The sequence below is a fragment of the Leuciscus leuciscus genome, assembly GCF_965113295.1.
Source record: "Leuciscus leuciscus genome assembly, chromosome: 8".
In the NCBI taxonomy this organism is placed as follows: Eukaryota; Metazoa; Chordata; class Actinopteri; order Cypriniformes; family Leuciscidae; genus Leuciscus; species Leuciscus leuciscus.
In genome coordinates, this window is record NC_138732.1 from 4,407,389 (window position 1) to 4,425,566 (window position 18,178).

At 36.0% G+C, this 18,178-nt stretch overlaps 1 protein-coding gene and 1 long non-coding RNA gene across 2 annotated transcripts in view; both read left to right on the plus strand.

Annotated features, from left to right (window-relative positions):
* Positions 1-18,178, plus strand: part of LOC309504222 — a 105,272-nt gene that overhangs the window by 70,646 nt on the left and 16,448 nt on the right. The gene's annotated exons all lie outside the window — the stretch shown is intronic.
* tbc1d9b (TBC1 domain family member 9b) overlaps positions 780-18,178 on the plus strand; it is a 33,847-nt gene continuing 16,448 nt past the window's right edge. The window contains 10 exon segments of the mRNA XM_082178658.1: positions 780-1,057; positions 2,340-2,450; positions 5,619-5,737; positions 7,117-7,345; positions 13,014-13,272; positions 13,965-14,172; positions 14,255-14,434; positions 15,191-15,343; positions 17,041-17,191; positions 18,068-18,178. The exon segment at positions 18,068-18,178 is cut by the window's right edge and continues 104 nt beyond it. Of these exon segments, the coding sequence (XP_082034784.1) occupies positions 940-1,057; positions 2,340-2,450; positions 5,619-5,737; positions 7,117-7,345; positions 13,014-13,272; positions 13,965-14,172; positions 14,255-14,434; positions 15,191-15,343; positions 17,041-17,191; positions 18,068-18,178 (1,639 nt within the window). The 5' untranslated portion in view covers positions 780-939.

Consider the following 18,178-nt stretch of genomic DNA (forward strand, 5'->3'; position numbering starts at 1 on the left):
TATCTATCTGTCTGTCTGTCTGTCTATCTGTCTGTCTGTCTATCTGTCTGTCTATCTATCTATCTATCTATCTATCTATTAATTTGTTCTATCTATCAGTTTATCTATCTATCTGTCTGTCTATCTATCTATCTATATTCATTTGTTCTATCTATCATCTATCTATCTATCTATCTATATTAATTTGTTCTATCTATCATCTATCTATCTATCTATCTATCTATATTCATTTGTTCTATCTATCTGTCTGACCATCTGTTCATCCATCTATCATTAATCTATCTGTCTGTCTGTCTGTCTGTCTGTCTATCTATCTATCTATCTATCTATCTATCTATCTATCTATCTATCTATCTATCTATCTATCTATCTATCTATCTATCTATCTATCTATCTATCTATCTATCTATCTATCTATCTATCTATCTATCTATCTATCTATCTATCTATCTATCTATCTATCTATCTATCTATCTATCTATCCATCCATCCATCCTTGGGGCGCAGCTGTAATTTCCATTCTAACCACTGATGTTTTCTAGGGTACAACACTGCCGCCACCTGGACATAAATGTGCATTGCATCTCAACGCTTAAATACTACATTTACAACTCTTTTAGTAAATAGACTAAATTATGTTTTTTTTTTTAATATTGTAGCCAAGGAATAAATCTGAAAAAATATGATTTGTTTGTATAGCACTTATCCCAATAAATATGATTTATATTTAATTACCAATTATTATCCATAGTAGTACGGACTTTTATTTTGAAGTGTCATTAACTCTAGCGGCTCACGGTGGTAGGGTTCGCTCGCAGTCGCAGTGAGTTTGGGCGGCTCATGCAGACAAACAAACATCAGCTGAGTCCCACGTCCATTCTGGCATGATTAAATCTCACACGTTTACCTCAGCAAGAGAGTAAAAGAGCCCGTGAAGCCATGTGGATTACCCCGGAGGAGGTGTTACTGGCCAACGCGCTGTGGGTGAGCGAGCGGGCCAATCCGTACTTCATCCTGCAGAGAAGGAAGGGACACGGGCGCGGAGGAGGCATCACGGGTACGAGACACACATATTCATACAAATATAAACCATCGCTGCCGTGTGCATGACAGATTACTCATGAATCGTGGAGTATAGTGTACTGAGAGAGATATGCGTGCTGCTGATTCACTGGAACATTTGGGAACATCTGTTAGTGGGGTTGTTTAGGTTGCATCTCTTCATTGATGCTGAGTTTGCTTGCGTCATCTGTTTATTTATATATGACATTACGTGTAACATGTAGAATTGTTAGTGCATGGTTTAATGCTGTTTTTCCGTTACTGTTCAGGAACACAGTAATGCATAATCAATTATAGATGGCTCAAATGATAAGTTTAACATTTCTAGGTGCCTCGTTTTTATAACACACAACTTGCTTTATTTATTTATTTATTTATTTATTTTGACCTCAGTTGTAACCCTTCAGATATGATGATCCTTTGATATTTAACATTCTCCTCAATGGTTATATGATACACACAGACACACACACACACACACACACACACACACACACACACACACACATATATATATATATATATATATATATATATATGTGTGTGTACATACATATATATATTATACACACACACACATACATGTATATAGACATAGGCATACACACACACACACACACACACACACATATATATGTATATATTTGAGTTTCATTGCAAACAAAGCTCTCATCACATGGTTTGTGTGTCATGAGAATATATTGACTTGTATTCTCTCCTGAGAAAGACATTCATATGTGTAATGTGTCTCCTTGCCACCTAAAACCAAACAGACAAAAACAGATGAGTCCCTCACATGACAGCAGAATGACTGCATTCACCTCTGAACCCGACTATAAACTCAATTGCATTAGGTAGACCTCAGCATTAACCTGTTGTTGTCTGAAAGTTGCGTCATACGGGTGAGATTGTTATGAGTTGTGATGATGAGTTAATAACACGTCTGTGTAATATTCAGTGCTTTATGGATCACGATTTTGCTTTTGAAGAAGCCTTAGTGTTTATCTCTCCATCAGAATCAGGCATTAACTGACTATGTGACCGCCGTAAGAGGAAGTCGAGACGTGTGTGTGTGTGTGTGTGTGTGTGTGTGACGAATGTCTTAAATTCCTCTGAAACTCTCTCTCTCACGCTCAGGAGTGTTTATCTGGCAGTGTGTGTGTGTGTGTCAGCAATGAGAACTGAAGAAAACCAGTGTGGCTGTTATTGATGTTTCTCCCTCCACACAGCACGAGGCCGTGACCTATGACATGCTAACCCTTCTCTTTTTCTCCCAGGTTTGCTGGTGGGTACGTTGGATGTCGTGTTGGACTCGAGTGCTCGTGTGGCGCCCTACAGGATCCTGCACCAGACGGGAGAGTCTCAGATCTTCTGGAACATCGCTTGTGGTCTGTACTTAAAGGGGTGGTATAATGCCCTTTTCACAAGATGTGTGTATGTGAAGTTTTAGCTCAAAATACCCCACAGATATTTTTATATAGCATGTTAAAATTGTCACTTTTTGAGGGTAAGCAAAAACGCACCGTTTTGTGTGTGGCCCTTTAAATGCAAATGAGCTGCTGCTCCCGGCACAGGGGGCGGAGCTTCAAGAGCTTGTGTCCTTTTACCTCACACACACATGCATTGAACATTTCAAAACCTTTTAGCCTTTTATGTTCAAACCAAAGTCAGACAATGATGGAGAGACAACATGTAGACAACATTTCTGAATGGTTAGTTGATGAGTTTATGTAGATTATGTGTAGTTATCTTCTAGTCATTGATTAGCATATTCTGTCTTGATAATCTATAAATCATGTTCTGGGGGCGGAGTTTATGTAAATTCTAGGGTTGGTGATGTCACTAACCCGGGAGGAATGTGGTGTAGTCTCTACCAGCCGTTTGTTGTAGTCCTTAAAAAGCAAATATCTCCCTTTGCTTTGAACTTTGAGCGTCGTAACTTTGCAGATGTTGTTTATGATCAAACAGCAACATTACACACTAACTAGAGTTAGAAAAGAGAAATCATAATCAACCACCCCTTTAAATTCGCCATGAAACAGAAGTTGAACTTCTGTCCTATTGTGACCTATATACCTAGAGCCTAAAATTAGCACTCGCCAAGTTGTACAACTCACATTGTATAAAAATATAATATATTATACAAATATGAATATGAATATATTTACTAAATATAAATATTCAAGCGCAAGAAGACACAAAAGTAATATAATATATTATATAAAAATATAATATAATATATATAAATATAAATATATTTACTAAATATAAATATTCAAGCGCAAGAAGACACAAAAGTAATATAATATATTATATAAAAATATAATATAATATATTATATAAATATATTTACTAAATATAAATATTCAAGCACAAGAAGACACAAAAGTAATATAATATATTATATGAAAATATAATATATTATATAAATATAAATATATTTACTAAATATAAATATTCAAGCGCAAGAAGACACAAAAGTAATATAATATATTATATGAAAATATAATATATTATATAAATATAAATATATTTACTAAATATAAATATTCAAGCGCAAGAAGACACAAAAGTAATATAATATATTATATGAAAATATAATATATTATATAAATATAAATATATTTACTAAATATAAATATTCAAGCACAAGAAGACACAAAAGTAATATAATATATTATATGAAAATATAATATATTATATAAATATAAATATATTTACTAAATATAAATATTCAAGCACAAGAAGACACAAAAGGAGTTTGTATAGTTTGTGCTCTGTGTGGAGAGTTCTGCACCCAGAAAGCCACGTAATATTCCTGCAGTTTCTAATGTTAATCAGAGAAAGAAATCACTCACTTCTCTTGACTGAATAACTTTTGAAACTTTGAAAAGGATATTTAATTTATACAGTGAAGACTGTGCTGTTATTTTACATTTCTGTACCTGAAAAACCTGAAACGCACTGTTTATTTCATTTGTATCTTTGTTCTATTGTATTTATTTGTGCTATTGCTTATAATTTGATTATTTATTCTTATTTTATTACTGACTGTTTACTTGTCTTTAATAATGTTTTAAATTGATATTAGTTTGGCTCGTAGTTTTAGCTGTGGCGTCCGAACAAATGGCTGGTACAAAATATTTATGGCCGATACATTTTGTAGACATTTTAATGAGACATTAGTATAATAAAAAAAGAAAGAGTAGTAATTATTTGTCTCTTATTGGCCTGATTAGCCAATCCCTCCACAAAACACACCAAAACGAACACATATTATACAGACACTTCATGGTTAATTGTATTTGATTATTTGTAGAATATATTTAGTATGTTACACTTTACATTGGTTTTTAAAAGGAATCTTTATGCATGTTTGCACTGAGTTGTTGCTGTATTTTACACCGGTTTGACCAGCAGATTGTGTCAGAATGCAATATTTGGAGCATTAATATTTGCAATATATTTCGAATCAGTGAATCAAATTGCTTTGATGTTTCAAAAAGCTCAGTTTCTACCTATTTTAAAGGTATAGCGGAGGATCTTTCCAAATTTTAGATAAGACCCGCCCTCTCCACTTTTGAAAAGTTTGATTGATTCACCAGAATGATTGACAATTAGGAGGACCAATAGTATAGGTTACCCACCAGGAAGTAAAACATCCTCCGCTATACCTTTAAATCAGTAACCATAGCTAATTAACATAAATTATATCTAAAAATACAATTTAAAGTTAACACTTATGTGAGATGCAATGGCCAAATGCAGTTGAACATAAAAAAGCTAGTGTTATTTTGATATAATTGATATACTATTATAGTTTTTGTTAATATTTTGAATAATTTTTTATATTTTCTGTCATTTAGTAAAAGATTGTTTTGTCATTTTTATATTTTTATTTTATTTTAATTGTCTAAATAGTTTTTAAGTTTTAGTATTTAGATAATTTATTTTTTTGTATTTTTAATACTTTAACTTAAGTGTACTTCAGCAAAAATGAAGATGGTTTTTTTAAAACCCTTTTTTTTTTGGTTCTTTTTTTTAAAAAAATTTTTTAAGTAATGACGTATTTTTTTGAATGGTTTTAGTTGACGATAATAACCCTAGACGGGCCTGTCTCCATCCACCCGGAGTATTTGAATGATTAATCCATCAAAATGACAAAAGTGCACATCTGTTAACTAGTACTGATTGTGTGTTTAGGTGATCAAGAGCTCTCAGTCTAGATAACAGTTGATTTGTCCAGATGTGTTTAGTCAGGTGACACATGGTCTGAAACTCTCTGTTTTCCTGAATAGTCACTCTTTGCCTTAACAAGTAGTTTGTTTTGCCCAGGGCCATTTTGTGTCGACATCTCAGCGTCGAGAACAGTGATGAAAATCTGGAGAGAGTGACTGTGTTGTTGGGTCACATGACCCACATTAACATTCACCGTATCTCGTGTAAACCTCGCCTGACCTTTAAACTGCAGCTCTGAATCTGAGTGACATATTAAAGGCTGTGTCACAGTAAACACTGCTCTGATGGATGTGTGTGTGTGTGTGTGTGTGTCGCAGGCTCGTCTCGTAAAGAGATCACTGAACACTGGGAGTGGCTCGAGACGAACCTACTCCAGACTCTGTCCATCTTTGACAATGACGATGACATCACCACCTTCGTCAAGGGCAAAATACAGGTGGGATTTGTTTCATTTGTCAAAGTTAGTATATTAAAATATATTGGAGCTGTTAGATTGACAACATTTATTTTCCTCACAAATTGCGGTCAACTAGATTCTCAAATATTAAGGTCTAAATTAATACGTGCTAAAACTCGCTTGCACTTTTTGTTTGTTGCTAATTGCAATTTTTTATATCATTTTTTTTTCTATATATTTTTTTCAAATTCATATATACAGTTTATATGTTTCATCTGGTCATTTTCAAACATAAAAGTGACACATTTTTGTTACTAAAGATTTCTATTTCTTTTGAACTTTCTATTCATCAAAGAATCCTGAAAAAAATGTTTTGTTTATTGTAAACTCTTTTCAAAATTGATAATAATCATAAATGTTTCTTGATCATCAAATTATGGGTTAAAAATGTCTGACATTAATTTAGTGATCAAATGTAGGAAATATGATAATATATTGTAATTATAATTTAAATCGGACTACTTTTCAAATTGTATTTCATAAACCAACATCTCAGGAAAACGTTATGGGGTTTAAAATAAAAAAAATACTTTGTCATTTTGTGAGACATAACAAGAGAATATGGAAATAAATTATACATCAATATAATATTCCTATGAAATATTAGATATTATTATTAAAATGTTGCTAATTATTACTCCAATTATTACACTTCTTTTTTCATTAATTGTTGCTCCAAGAACACATTAATGTGCACATTAGATACAGATGCATTGCATTGAATGGGAATATTGATTTATGGCCATTTTACCCACATATTGCATAAAGTAAAATGGTGTATCAATTAATTCCGTTATATCTTTCATAACATAGTTGAGAATCATCTTTATATAAATTTTGGTTAAAAAAATCCTGAAACCCCAAAATTTATTGGTGATTGAAAGAAAAAAATCCCATTGTTTTTGCCTATACATATAATTTCATGTCATTTTACTTCAACTTAGTCCTGATGTCCACTACAGAGGACATATTATAACGTATGAATAAAATGTTTTTTTTTTTTTCACCATTTGTTTCTTATGTTCTAAACAATGTGATGACATGAAAAAAAACTAAATTCAAAAAACTTTTTTTCTGGGTCTCAGGAGCATATTAGAATGATTTCTGAAGGATCATGTGACACTGAAGACTGGAGTAATGATGCTGAAAATTCAGCTATAAATTCACATAGAAAACAGTTCTTTTAAATCGTAATAATATTTCGCAATATTACTATTTTAACTGTATATTTGATCAAATAAATGCCGCTTTGGTGAGCAGAAGAGACTTCTTTTCAAAACCTTTTGAACAGGTCTGTCCGAATGCGAAACGATTCTTAAAACACACACACATCATGTGAAGATTGTTGTTCTTTGCAGGGCATCATCGCCGAAGAGAATAAAAGCGGCAAAGCTCAGGAAGACGAGGATCCTGGGAAGTTCCGGGAAGCCGAGCTGAAGATGCGGAAGTTGTTCGGCATGCCGGAGGAAGAGAAGCTGGTGAACTATTACCCCTGCAGTTACTGGAAGGGCAGAGTCCCACGACAGGGCTGGATCTACCTCTCCGTCAACCACCTCTGCTTCTACTCATTCCTGCTGGGAAAAGAGGGTGAGGCGAGAGCAATGTACAGTGCATCTAAATTTATAGGACAAGACAAAATTAGAACGCGACCGGAACCAAAACAAACATGATTTTACAGAAGCAAACCGAGATATATAGTGTATTCTAGTTGGGATGATTAAAAAGTTGTGACTTATTACTGTTCTGCACTCTAAGGCCGTGTGTCCACCAAAGCGGTTTAGCCAGCTGAAAGCGCTAGTCTCTGCTGTAAACACCTAGCTGTGGGCGCTTGAGAGCGTTTTGGCTGCGTTGCGTTTTTTTCAGTTGAGACGCTTTGTAGTGCTGGGCGGTATGACCAAAAATCCAAACCACAGTATTTTTCTAAATTACACCGGTTTCACGGTATATGACGTTTTTTTTTGTTTTTTTTAGCATGACTGGGTGTAAAACCCATTTTTCACTGAGTGAGAGAGGAAATACTGCAGTAGATTGACTAAGAATGCCCTATTTTACTGTCATGAGTGAATGTTGTAGAAAAAAAATCCACACTAGTATTTTATACAGGTTTGCAAGGCTGTTTACAAAGAGGTGCCAGCAGGAGGCGCTGTAGGAGCGGCAGAAATATCGGTTTCCCCGGTAACGGCTGTACACAAAGCAGCAACGCTCAAATGCTGCTTTATCAGGAAAGATAAAGAAAGATTCAATCGTAATAACAAATAATTCACTTCAGATACATTCATTTAAAAACACCCGCGCCGCGTTTTGATTTTGAAGCGTGCAGTGCTCATGTTTATTCAACGATGTCAATGCCAACCACAAATAGATTTTCCAAAAGGCTGTTGATATTGTGAACCGATGTATGGGAAACACTGTAATATAATTTGACAGCTATCAATTATAGTTTAACCTATCCATCTTCAAAGTCACGCTTAGTAACACGTGCATCACCACAGTGCAACAGTGAAAAATGACCGCGCCGCGTTCAGATCGTTATTAAAGCCACATACACCGGTATTGCGGTATTTTAAAAATTCATATCGTAACAAAAATAAACACCGGTATTCGGTATGAACCGGTACACCGCCCAGCACTAACGCTTTGCTTGTTATGATACGGAATATCCGCGAAAGTGTTACTAGTATCTCATTTCACACATATTTTGTTTCTGTGTTGATTCTATATTTAAATGTCGATACAATGTAACGTATTTTCTCTGGCTCATGTTTTAAATGATTTTTTCCCGTTATTATGCTTGTTGTTGTCATCTGTTGACGTTGTATAAGCAGAATGTGGCGGTTGGTCGTTGTGGTATTAGTCCCGCCCCTCCTCCACTGTGATTGGACGGTTGGGTAAAAAGTGACAGTGATGATGAGTGCTGCGTTTTACCCAAAGTTGAACGTTCTTCAACTCTCGGCGACCGGTAAAAAACGCAGAGCGCTTCAGCGTGAAAAAATACGCTCAGCGCTTCGTTACGCTCATGACGTTTTAAAAACGCGGTGCTCCCATTGAAAACAATTGAAAAAACACGGCAGCCGCGTGAAAAAAACCCGTTTTGGTGGACACACGGCCTAAGAGGCTGTTTACACCGTAACTAAATAACGTACAACTTTTTATCTGTTTTGGCCTCTCGTTTACACAACAACAGCGTTTGGGTGCTTGAAAACGCAAACTTTTGAAAACGGGTTTCGAAGTGCAAGTTTTTGAAAATGGTCTCCGCGTACACAACAAAAACGTGAATCTGTGAAGACGATGACGTCATGCACATGTGTTACATGTTCAGTCGATAGTGTTTCATCGCCATCTAATGGAAGCATTATACAGGGTTTTTAGTTGTTTTCACAGATCCATGTGAATGGGGATCGTTTTGACTGGTGTCGACTTCTCGAAACTTCTCAGTTTTATGCATATCGTTGTCATGTAAACGTACCCTCAATAATTAAATAAATGAGCTGGAGATATGATTTGAGTCGGCATGAATGGAAGTTGCGCTCTTCTTTTCTTCCCTATTGTGTCGTATATCCAAGTGAAACAAGAAGAACAAGAACAAATGTGGGCGGGGCTTGATTTTGTCTGTGTGGAATTGATTGGATGGTTGTGGTTTGCTATTGGTGGATCTCATGTGAGTGACAGGTTGCCCCGCCCACATCATCAGAGAAGAGAAGGCATCACAGTTTCCACAAAATTATTAAGCAGCACAACTGTATTAATAAAAAAATACTATAAACCATAAAAAATAAGATTTGCCAAATTTTGATTTCATGGTGACTTTCAATCTTTTTATTCTGTGCAAAGAAATAGTGTGTGCAGGGATTCAAGAGACATTATAGTAGCACATGAGATCTTGCTGTTAGTGGTCATTATACACAAGTATTCGACCACAGAAATACCAAGACTGAACAATAGGACTTCAGTGTTCTGGAGAATCATTTAGTGATGTCATTTGAGTCTTTTGAACACTTTGTAAAAAGGGCTGATTCATACTGAATTAAATGTTCTTTATTTAGTGTGAAATTGTATTAGTGCATGCTGCTTTTCTTCCACCATGCTTAAAGGAGTAGTTCAGCCAAAAATGAAAATTAGCCCATGATTTACTCACAATCAGAATACAATCAGAGTTATATTAAAAAATGTCCTGGATGTCCATAAAAGTGCATCTATCCGTCATAAAAGCAGGCATGAAAACTCCTCACCTTTCGGCGAAATTCGCCATTTTAAAACCAAAATGGGTCACCTACGTGATTTGTGCAGATCCGATGAGAAAATATTTGGGAATGGGGGGTCGTGAGAAAATCTTTTCAATGAAAATCTCAAATGAAGATCGCGGAACTCCGGCTTACTTGTCTGTGTTTTCAGATCATCTGCGCTTCTTCAGAAGTGTAGCAAGCGCGCGTGCGTATGGTTGCCAGATACTATTGAAAAGACTAGGGGCCGGTTTCACAAAGCTATTTTAGACCGGTCTATAGTGTTAGACGATTCTATAATTGGCTCATAGACTAGTCTAATGAAAGTTAGACTGTTTCACAAAAATAAAGACGGACTAAATTAGACCCCTTACCCCCAGGCCAGAGCCATAGAGAGAGAGAGTTGCGACACTCCCATAGACCTCCGTTGTAAATAATGGCGGCGCTTTTAACCGCCTACTTCCGGGATATGAAGATCGGAATAGTTCCAAACACTGTCATTTGGGCGTTGGACACCATTCACTTCGCGGCGAGTTGTTCCAGAGTTAAGTTGCCGAAATATCGACCTCTTTTGAATTGTCAACTGTCTATATTGTATCAGAGGCCCTTTGCGATGCGTATACTGGTCTTCATTTGTACATGCACAGCGTAATTATTTATATTTTATGTTGGTTGTTTCAACCAATTTTCAAGCACTGCCTGCTAGCTAACGTTAGTTAGCTAGCGCGACTTCGTCAGCTAAGAGTTCGGTAATGAATCGCTACCACCTTTATAGCAACTTTTATTTAATTTAATTTTTTGGGGATATAGCTGCTACTAACTTTTCATTATGTTATTATTGTCTTGAGTGAAGCGGCTTGTGAGAACAATGCTGGACCTTTAGGATTGTTATGGCCATCACCAGTCACGTCTGTTTCATGGATCACCTGCCCCTGGTTTTTGTTTTTCTTGTTCACACACACAAGCACACATTTTTGTTGTCTGTCATTGTTTAATAAAAAATATTTTATTTGAAAACCTTCATTTGTATCAGCTATGCTTAAATTCGTTTTTAATCTGTTATAGTTTTGATAATGTATGGCCTTAATCTTAAAATAATATTCTTAGTCTTAACATGATCATGTTTCACGTTGTGGTCCTGGGGGTGGCCACTTTCATCAGAAGAAGTGAGCTAGCTTCTAAGCGAATTCTGAACGGACCGCCACGGCAGACCTCTTTGCGTGATCACGAAGGTAGGCTAATGGCTGAATCAAAATTTATAAGCAAAATCACGGGAATCAATAGCCTAATACAGCCCAGTTGTGCTAAAATAAATATCATGAGACGTCCATCATCAGATGAATGATATGGAAAAGTTAAGTTAGAGCCGCTAAAGCCAGTGCTACCCATGCGAACATGAACACTAAGCTTTTCCCTCCAAAAATATAGCCTAAAACTTATCTCCAAATGCAAAACTGACATTAACAAAATGCAATAACAGCTGAAAAAGTACTTGGGTGTGTGTTTTATTTTATATTTACCGTTCAATAATGCAATCGCTGCTGTCTGTCCCATAGAAGAACATGACAGCCAGCGTACGTTTTGGAACTATTGGGGCTTACATGAACCACGTGACAGCCATAGCGGCGACATCAAAGAGTGTCGCAACTCTCTCTCTCTATGGCTCTGCCCCAGGCTAACTTAGGTCTAAGACTCTATGTTACCTTGGCAACCAGCAGTAACAATCAGTTACATTACAAACAGCCAAAAGAAAAGGGAAAATGGCTCCTAATTGAAACATTTCTTCTTGTTACTACATTCTCCACTAAATTTCCCAAATAAAATGTCCTTGTAACTGTTATACTCCTCCAACAAACACATATTATCCGCTGGGGTAAACTGCACTTAGCGGTTGAATGCGCTTACTTGATCCGCCATGTTTTTTGTTTTGAAAAGTGTCTTAATTTACCCAGAATGCATTGCAGTGTAGTCCTACTTAAGATAGTCAGAGTCTTTAGTGCTTTGTGCAACGGTCTGATTTAGATGTCTATCTGAAGTCTGACTATCTGCTATATCTAAGCCATATCTCAAAGTCTATCTTTGTGAAACCGGCCCCTGGTAAAAAACTTGCTCTTTTAACAGAAAAGCTCTGACTGGGGTTTAAATTATTGAAATCTGGCAACCGTAAGCATGAACGCTCGTAAAAACAGTCTGTAATATGTTGTCTTCTCCTTTATTCGACCAAAATAAGTGGTTTTGGTCAAGTTTTTATTTATTTTGAAACACATTTCAGTCTCGTCTTTTTTTGTCAACGATATTGCATGTGTTGATTTAGTCACAGTTATCGTTTAATGACGTCGCCTTGTCTTGGTCAGGGGAAAAAAGGTCATCAACGTAAATTTTTTCCTTAATGAAATTAACACTGGTGACAATAAAATATTTTATTTTTTATTTTTTTGACAAAATTTGAGACCCCACTTCAAATGTAGCTTTTGAGGCTTTCAGGGGGTCTCATGGGTATTTCGCACAGAGAGATAGGAGAGAGTGATGCACTGCAAAGGATCCAGTAGTGCTCATGATCTCAAAAAAAAAACAGGCAGCTGAAGAGGAGAAGAGGGCAAGGCTGAGACATGCTGCTAAACAGAGAAAACATGCCCTTGAGATTCTGGTTCAGGCGAAAAAGAAAAAATAATCTCATGCTATGTGTTTTGTGTAAATACTTGCCTCCACACATTATCCTTCTCACCTTTTTTACCCCTGACCAGTTTTCATGCCTGTAAAAGAGCATCTATCCATCATAAAAGAGCATCTCTCCATCATAAAACAGCATCTCTCCATCATAAAAGAGCATCTATCCATCATAAAAGTGCTCCACACTGCTCTGGGGTATAAAGGTCTTCTGAAGCGAAGCCATGTGTTCGTGTAAGAAAAATATTTATTTTTAACACGTTACAAAGTAAAATTTTAGCTTCTGGCCAGCTATTGCACTTTTATGATGGATAGATGCACTTTTATGATGGATAGATGCATCTTCATTGTTCCTCCTCTCGCTGTAGTGTCACTGGTGGTGCAGTGGACGGACGTGACGCAGTTGGACAAGAACGCCACGCTGGTTTTCCCGGAGAGCATCCGCGTGAGCACTCGCGGCACCGAACACTTCTTCTCCATGTTCCTGAACATCAACGAGACCTTCAAGCTGATGGAGCAGCTGGCCAACATCGCCATGAGACAGTTACTGGACAACGAGAGCTTCTCCGCCGATCGCTTCCTCCCCAAACCCTGCAAGACCCTGAAAAACGTCTCCGCACTAAAGAGGTCAGCAAACCACATATATAGCATATTTGTATATTACTATATATTAGTGCTGTCAATCGATTAAACCTAATTAATCTCACATTTTTCTGTGATTAATCGCACCTGACATTGAAGTTGTTTAAATCGTTTTATATTGTAATTTCACATTTAATCTCCAAATGAATGTAGAAACAACAAAGACAGTTGTCTACATTTTAAATATTTGTTTAATGGCATCTTTTTAAGAAGGCCAGTATGATAAAAAAAAAAAAATGTATTTCATATTTACCGGTTTGTGTAATGAATTATATGATGAATCAAATAATCTTTTTTCTTTTTCTAAAGCTACTTTTTTTTTAATGTTTATTTGATGCTTTTCTCATTTAATACAATAATGTCTTTAAACAATCGTTTGGGTGTAATTTCTCAGCCAAATTTGATGTGCAATTAATTAGATTAGAAATTGTAATCGCTTGGCAGCCTATATGTATGTATATATACAGTATACACACACACACACACACACACACACACACACACACACACACACACACACACACACATATGAGAGAGAGATATGCCAAACAAGTGTGATTTAAAAAAGAAATAACTTAATTTGATGATAATATAATTTAAGCATTTTAAAGAGTCAGTATAAATAAATAGATCTTGGTTTAGCTACTTTAAACAGAGCTTGTTCTCACATGTTTCAGGGACTTGGATGCGCGTGCGAAGAACGAGCGGTACAGGGCTCTTTTCCGACTCACGCCGGACGAGCGTTTGGATGGACACACCGACTGTACGCTCTGGACGCCGTTCACCAAGATGCATGTCGTCGGTCAAATGTTTGTTTCTAACAACTACATCTGCTTTGCCAGTAGAGAGGAAGATCTGTGTCAACTTATCATTCCACTGAGAGAGGTAAACACACACACACACACACACACACTCGCATACAGTTGCACAACAGCAGCACAGTCACGCTCTCATTCTCTCCCTCTAGGTGACCATAGTGGAGAAAGCAGACAGCAGCAGTGTTTTGCCGAGTCCACTGTCGATCAGCACTAAAAACAAGATGACCTTCCTGTTTGCTAACCTCAAAGACCGTGACTTCCTGGTACAGCGCATCTCTGACTTCCTGCAGCGCACGCCTGACAGGCCATGTGGCCTAAATTCTCAATCCGTGAGTCACAAGTCATCAGAATGTATGATATTTTGTGTTTAAATGTTTTTTTATTTGGTATTTCGGCACAAGATCATTTGTAGCTACACTTTTTTTTTTTTTTTTGCAAACAAATAAAACCTACATCCTAACAAATATGCATGAAAGAGAAATGTATGATATCACCAGTATGATATTTTAACCAGGTTTATATCCCCCCCCCCGCTCAACAAGGCTGCATATATTTGATAAAAAAATATAAAGTAAAAACAGCAATATTGTAGAATATTGTTATTTATTAAAACAGCTGTTTTCTATGTGAATATATTTGAAGCTGTAATTTATTCCTGTGATCAAAGCTGAATTTTCTTCGGCCTTCAGTGTCACATGATCCTTCAGAAATCATTCTAGTATGATGATTTGATGCTTAAGAAACATTTATGATTAGTATCAATGTTGAAAATATTTGTGATTCTTCATAATTTTGAGGAAACTGTGATACATATTTTCGAAAGTTCAAAAGAACAGCATTTATTCGAAATAGAATCTTTTGTAACATTATAAATGTCAATTTTGATCAATTTAATGCATCCTTGCTGAATAAAAGAATACATTTTCTTTAAAAAAAAAAGAAAAGAAAAGAAAAAACATCTTACTGACCTCAAACATTTTAGTTTTCATGCTTACAGATATTTGCCCCCATTGAAGCATAACTCATTTCTACCTTGGTCATGACTGGTCGTGTATTTAAACATGTCATGTGACCTGCGTCTCCAGGAGAACCCCAGCCCGAGTACACCCCCGTCTCCTGTGCTGGGGCTCGGAGAGATGCCCCAAAACCAGCACTACAGTCCCAGTCTGCCCACTGCCAAGAAGGGCCTTCTGCAAATCTACCAGCAGGACATCCCGGAGGAGCTGGGGCCCAAAGTGGTGAGAATACACCCTCATACATAAGTCTTTTTATATCTGATTAAACTTGATGAGTTTTATCGAGCTGATGTGGGCGTTGACAGGTTTGCATGGATCGCGCGCTCTCCCTAGGCGTGTTCACATTAGCAGATAATGAGCTGAAATGAGAACGACTGACATCTCTCTCTTTTCATACGGATTACATAAACAGAGAATATTTGTTTTAGTTTTGAATTAGATAATTTAATATTGCACACTTAAATGATTATAAAGATATATAGCTCATGCTTGGGTGAATAGTATTCGCTGAGTTTTGTTTAAGTTTAGAGACGTGCTCCAGAAAAAAAAAAGTTCACGGAGACAGAGAGGCAGAAAGCACACCCTGTTTATTTTCTTTATTTTACAAAAGCACTTTTTCTTTATTTTGTTTCGATTGTAAGTGGACACATAAAGTAGACATTTTACAGTTTATTTGTTCATCTTAAGTCTGTGTGACCATAAATGGCGGAGTATTTTAAGTCTATTTTGCTGCTATGTGAAAGAAATTGAGCAAAACGCGCCGGCGTGTGTACCGACCCCAGAGGGTTAAAGTCAAGTCTCTTTCTTTCAACTCTTTATTATAGATAATAGAGGAATACATAGATAGGAGGATAGTAATATTTAAGGCTTAGTGCACAGTTATCATGAAATGTTAGGGGTCTGTTATCAAGCAAGGCTGCGTTTATTTGATCAAAAATATAATAAAAACTTTAAAATAACTGTTTTCTATGTAAATATACAGTAAAATGTAATTTAAGCTGAATTTTCAGCATCATTACTCCAGTCTTCAGTGTCACATGATCCTTCACAAATCATTCTAAGATGATGATTTGCTGCTCAAGAAACATTTATGATTATTATCAGTGTTGAAAACAGTTCATATTTTTTGTGGTGAACTGTAATACCTGTTTTTCAGGATTCTTTTACGTTCATAAGAACAGCATTTATTAAAAAAATTATAATATTTCGTAACATTATAAATGCTTAACTGTCACTTTTGACAAATGCTTCGAAAGGCTTAATTTTTCTCTCAAAAAAAACAACAACTTTTGAACAGATGTGGAAATAGACATAAAATATTGATTTGAGTTCAAATGATTTTTTTTTAATGTGAGAAGAAAGACAGTTGTGATCTAACACGGCTAGATTAAAAACAACAACAACAAAACGGATTAATCACACATTTTCCTGTAATTAATCGCGATTAATCGCACCTAACATTGAAGTTGTTTAGATCTTTTTATATTGTAATAAGTTCACATTTAATCTCCAAATTAATGTAGAAACAACAAAAACAGTTATCTTGAATTTTAGGGGGTTGTGAAGAGTTGGGATGCGTGCGACAGGTCTTAAAGGGACAGCAGCCTAATAAACCTGCTGACGTTTGTCATTAAGGATAATCAAAGAACAAAAGAAAAAGAGAAAATCACTCACTGCTCTAGACTAAGTTTTGTAGCTTTAATAAGGATTAATCTATGTATCATTTATAATGTATGCAGTAAAGACTGTGAAGTGTTCAATACATTTATTATAAATTCTGTATATATCCTACCAGTTAGACTGACCTGAACATCTTGAAGTAGTTTACAAGCTTACAAGGGACCAAAACAACAACTTTTAGTTTATTTTGACATCGTTTGCCTGATTTTGTTTTGACCTTCGTCTTTCTGTTGATCCAGACGAGAGAGAAGATGAAAGAGGAGTCGTGGAACATCCATTTCTTTGAGTACGGCCGTGGAGTGTGTATGTACCGCACGTCGAAGACGAGAGAGCTGGTCCTGAACGGGATCCCTGAGAGTCTGAGAGGAGAGCTGTGGCTGCTGTTCTCAGGTAATGAATCCTCACAGACACCAGGGGGCGCCGTTCACCCAGACGAGTAAACCCAAACTCAAAATATTCATAAATAATATAATAGTATATTAATAGTACTAGAATAACTCTGTATAGCACACATATAATATGTAAAATAAGATATAATGTACACAACAGACCAAAATATGCTATATAAAGATTAAATTATGGAAGGGATGGATTAAGAAAGAAGTAGCCTATGTAAATATTAGTGTAAATAGTGAATTAAGTATTGTAAGTTTGAATTTTTTATTTTAAAGTTTTAGTAATTTTTTGTGCTTTGGAATTTTTTTTGTAATATTTCTATTTAATTAACTTTTTTCTATTTGAGTAATTTCTGCTTACACTTAAAAAGGGTAAACAAAAATTAAAAATGTTGACTTGGCAACTATCTGAAAAAGATTTTTGCTTTATTTCAATTAAAGAAAATGTAAATGGTTTTAGTTAACAATAACAACACTGTTACTGCGTTGTAACATGATTACTTTGCTTTTTGATTCCGAATAAAATATTGTAATTTTACATTTTTAATCCAGTTTGTCAAGAAAGAGATTTGCCACATTTGAAATGGAAGATCAAATCGAGCACTTTGCATTATGGGATACACTATTCCGCTTTTTATATCCTGCACATTTTGGCAGTACATCATTAGAGTATGTATTTGTATACTGTGTGTGTGTGTACAGTTAAACACGCTGAGCGAGTGTGTGTAGTGTACTTGTCCAAGTTTAGCTAAAGTGTGTATTGTGTGTCGACTTCTGCTGCTTGTATGTGGCCGTCAAAGGTCATGTTTCCACATCAGTGTGAGATATCACACGCTGTCCGTCAGCTGCTGTCATGAATCTCATTATCCAGGTGCTCAGAACGAGATGAACACACACCCGGGTTACTACGGCAGTTTGATCGAGCAGGCGATGGGTAAATGCACTCTAGCGACGGAGGAGATCGAGAGAGACCTGCACCGCT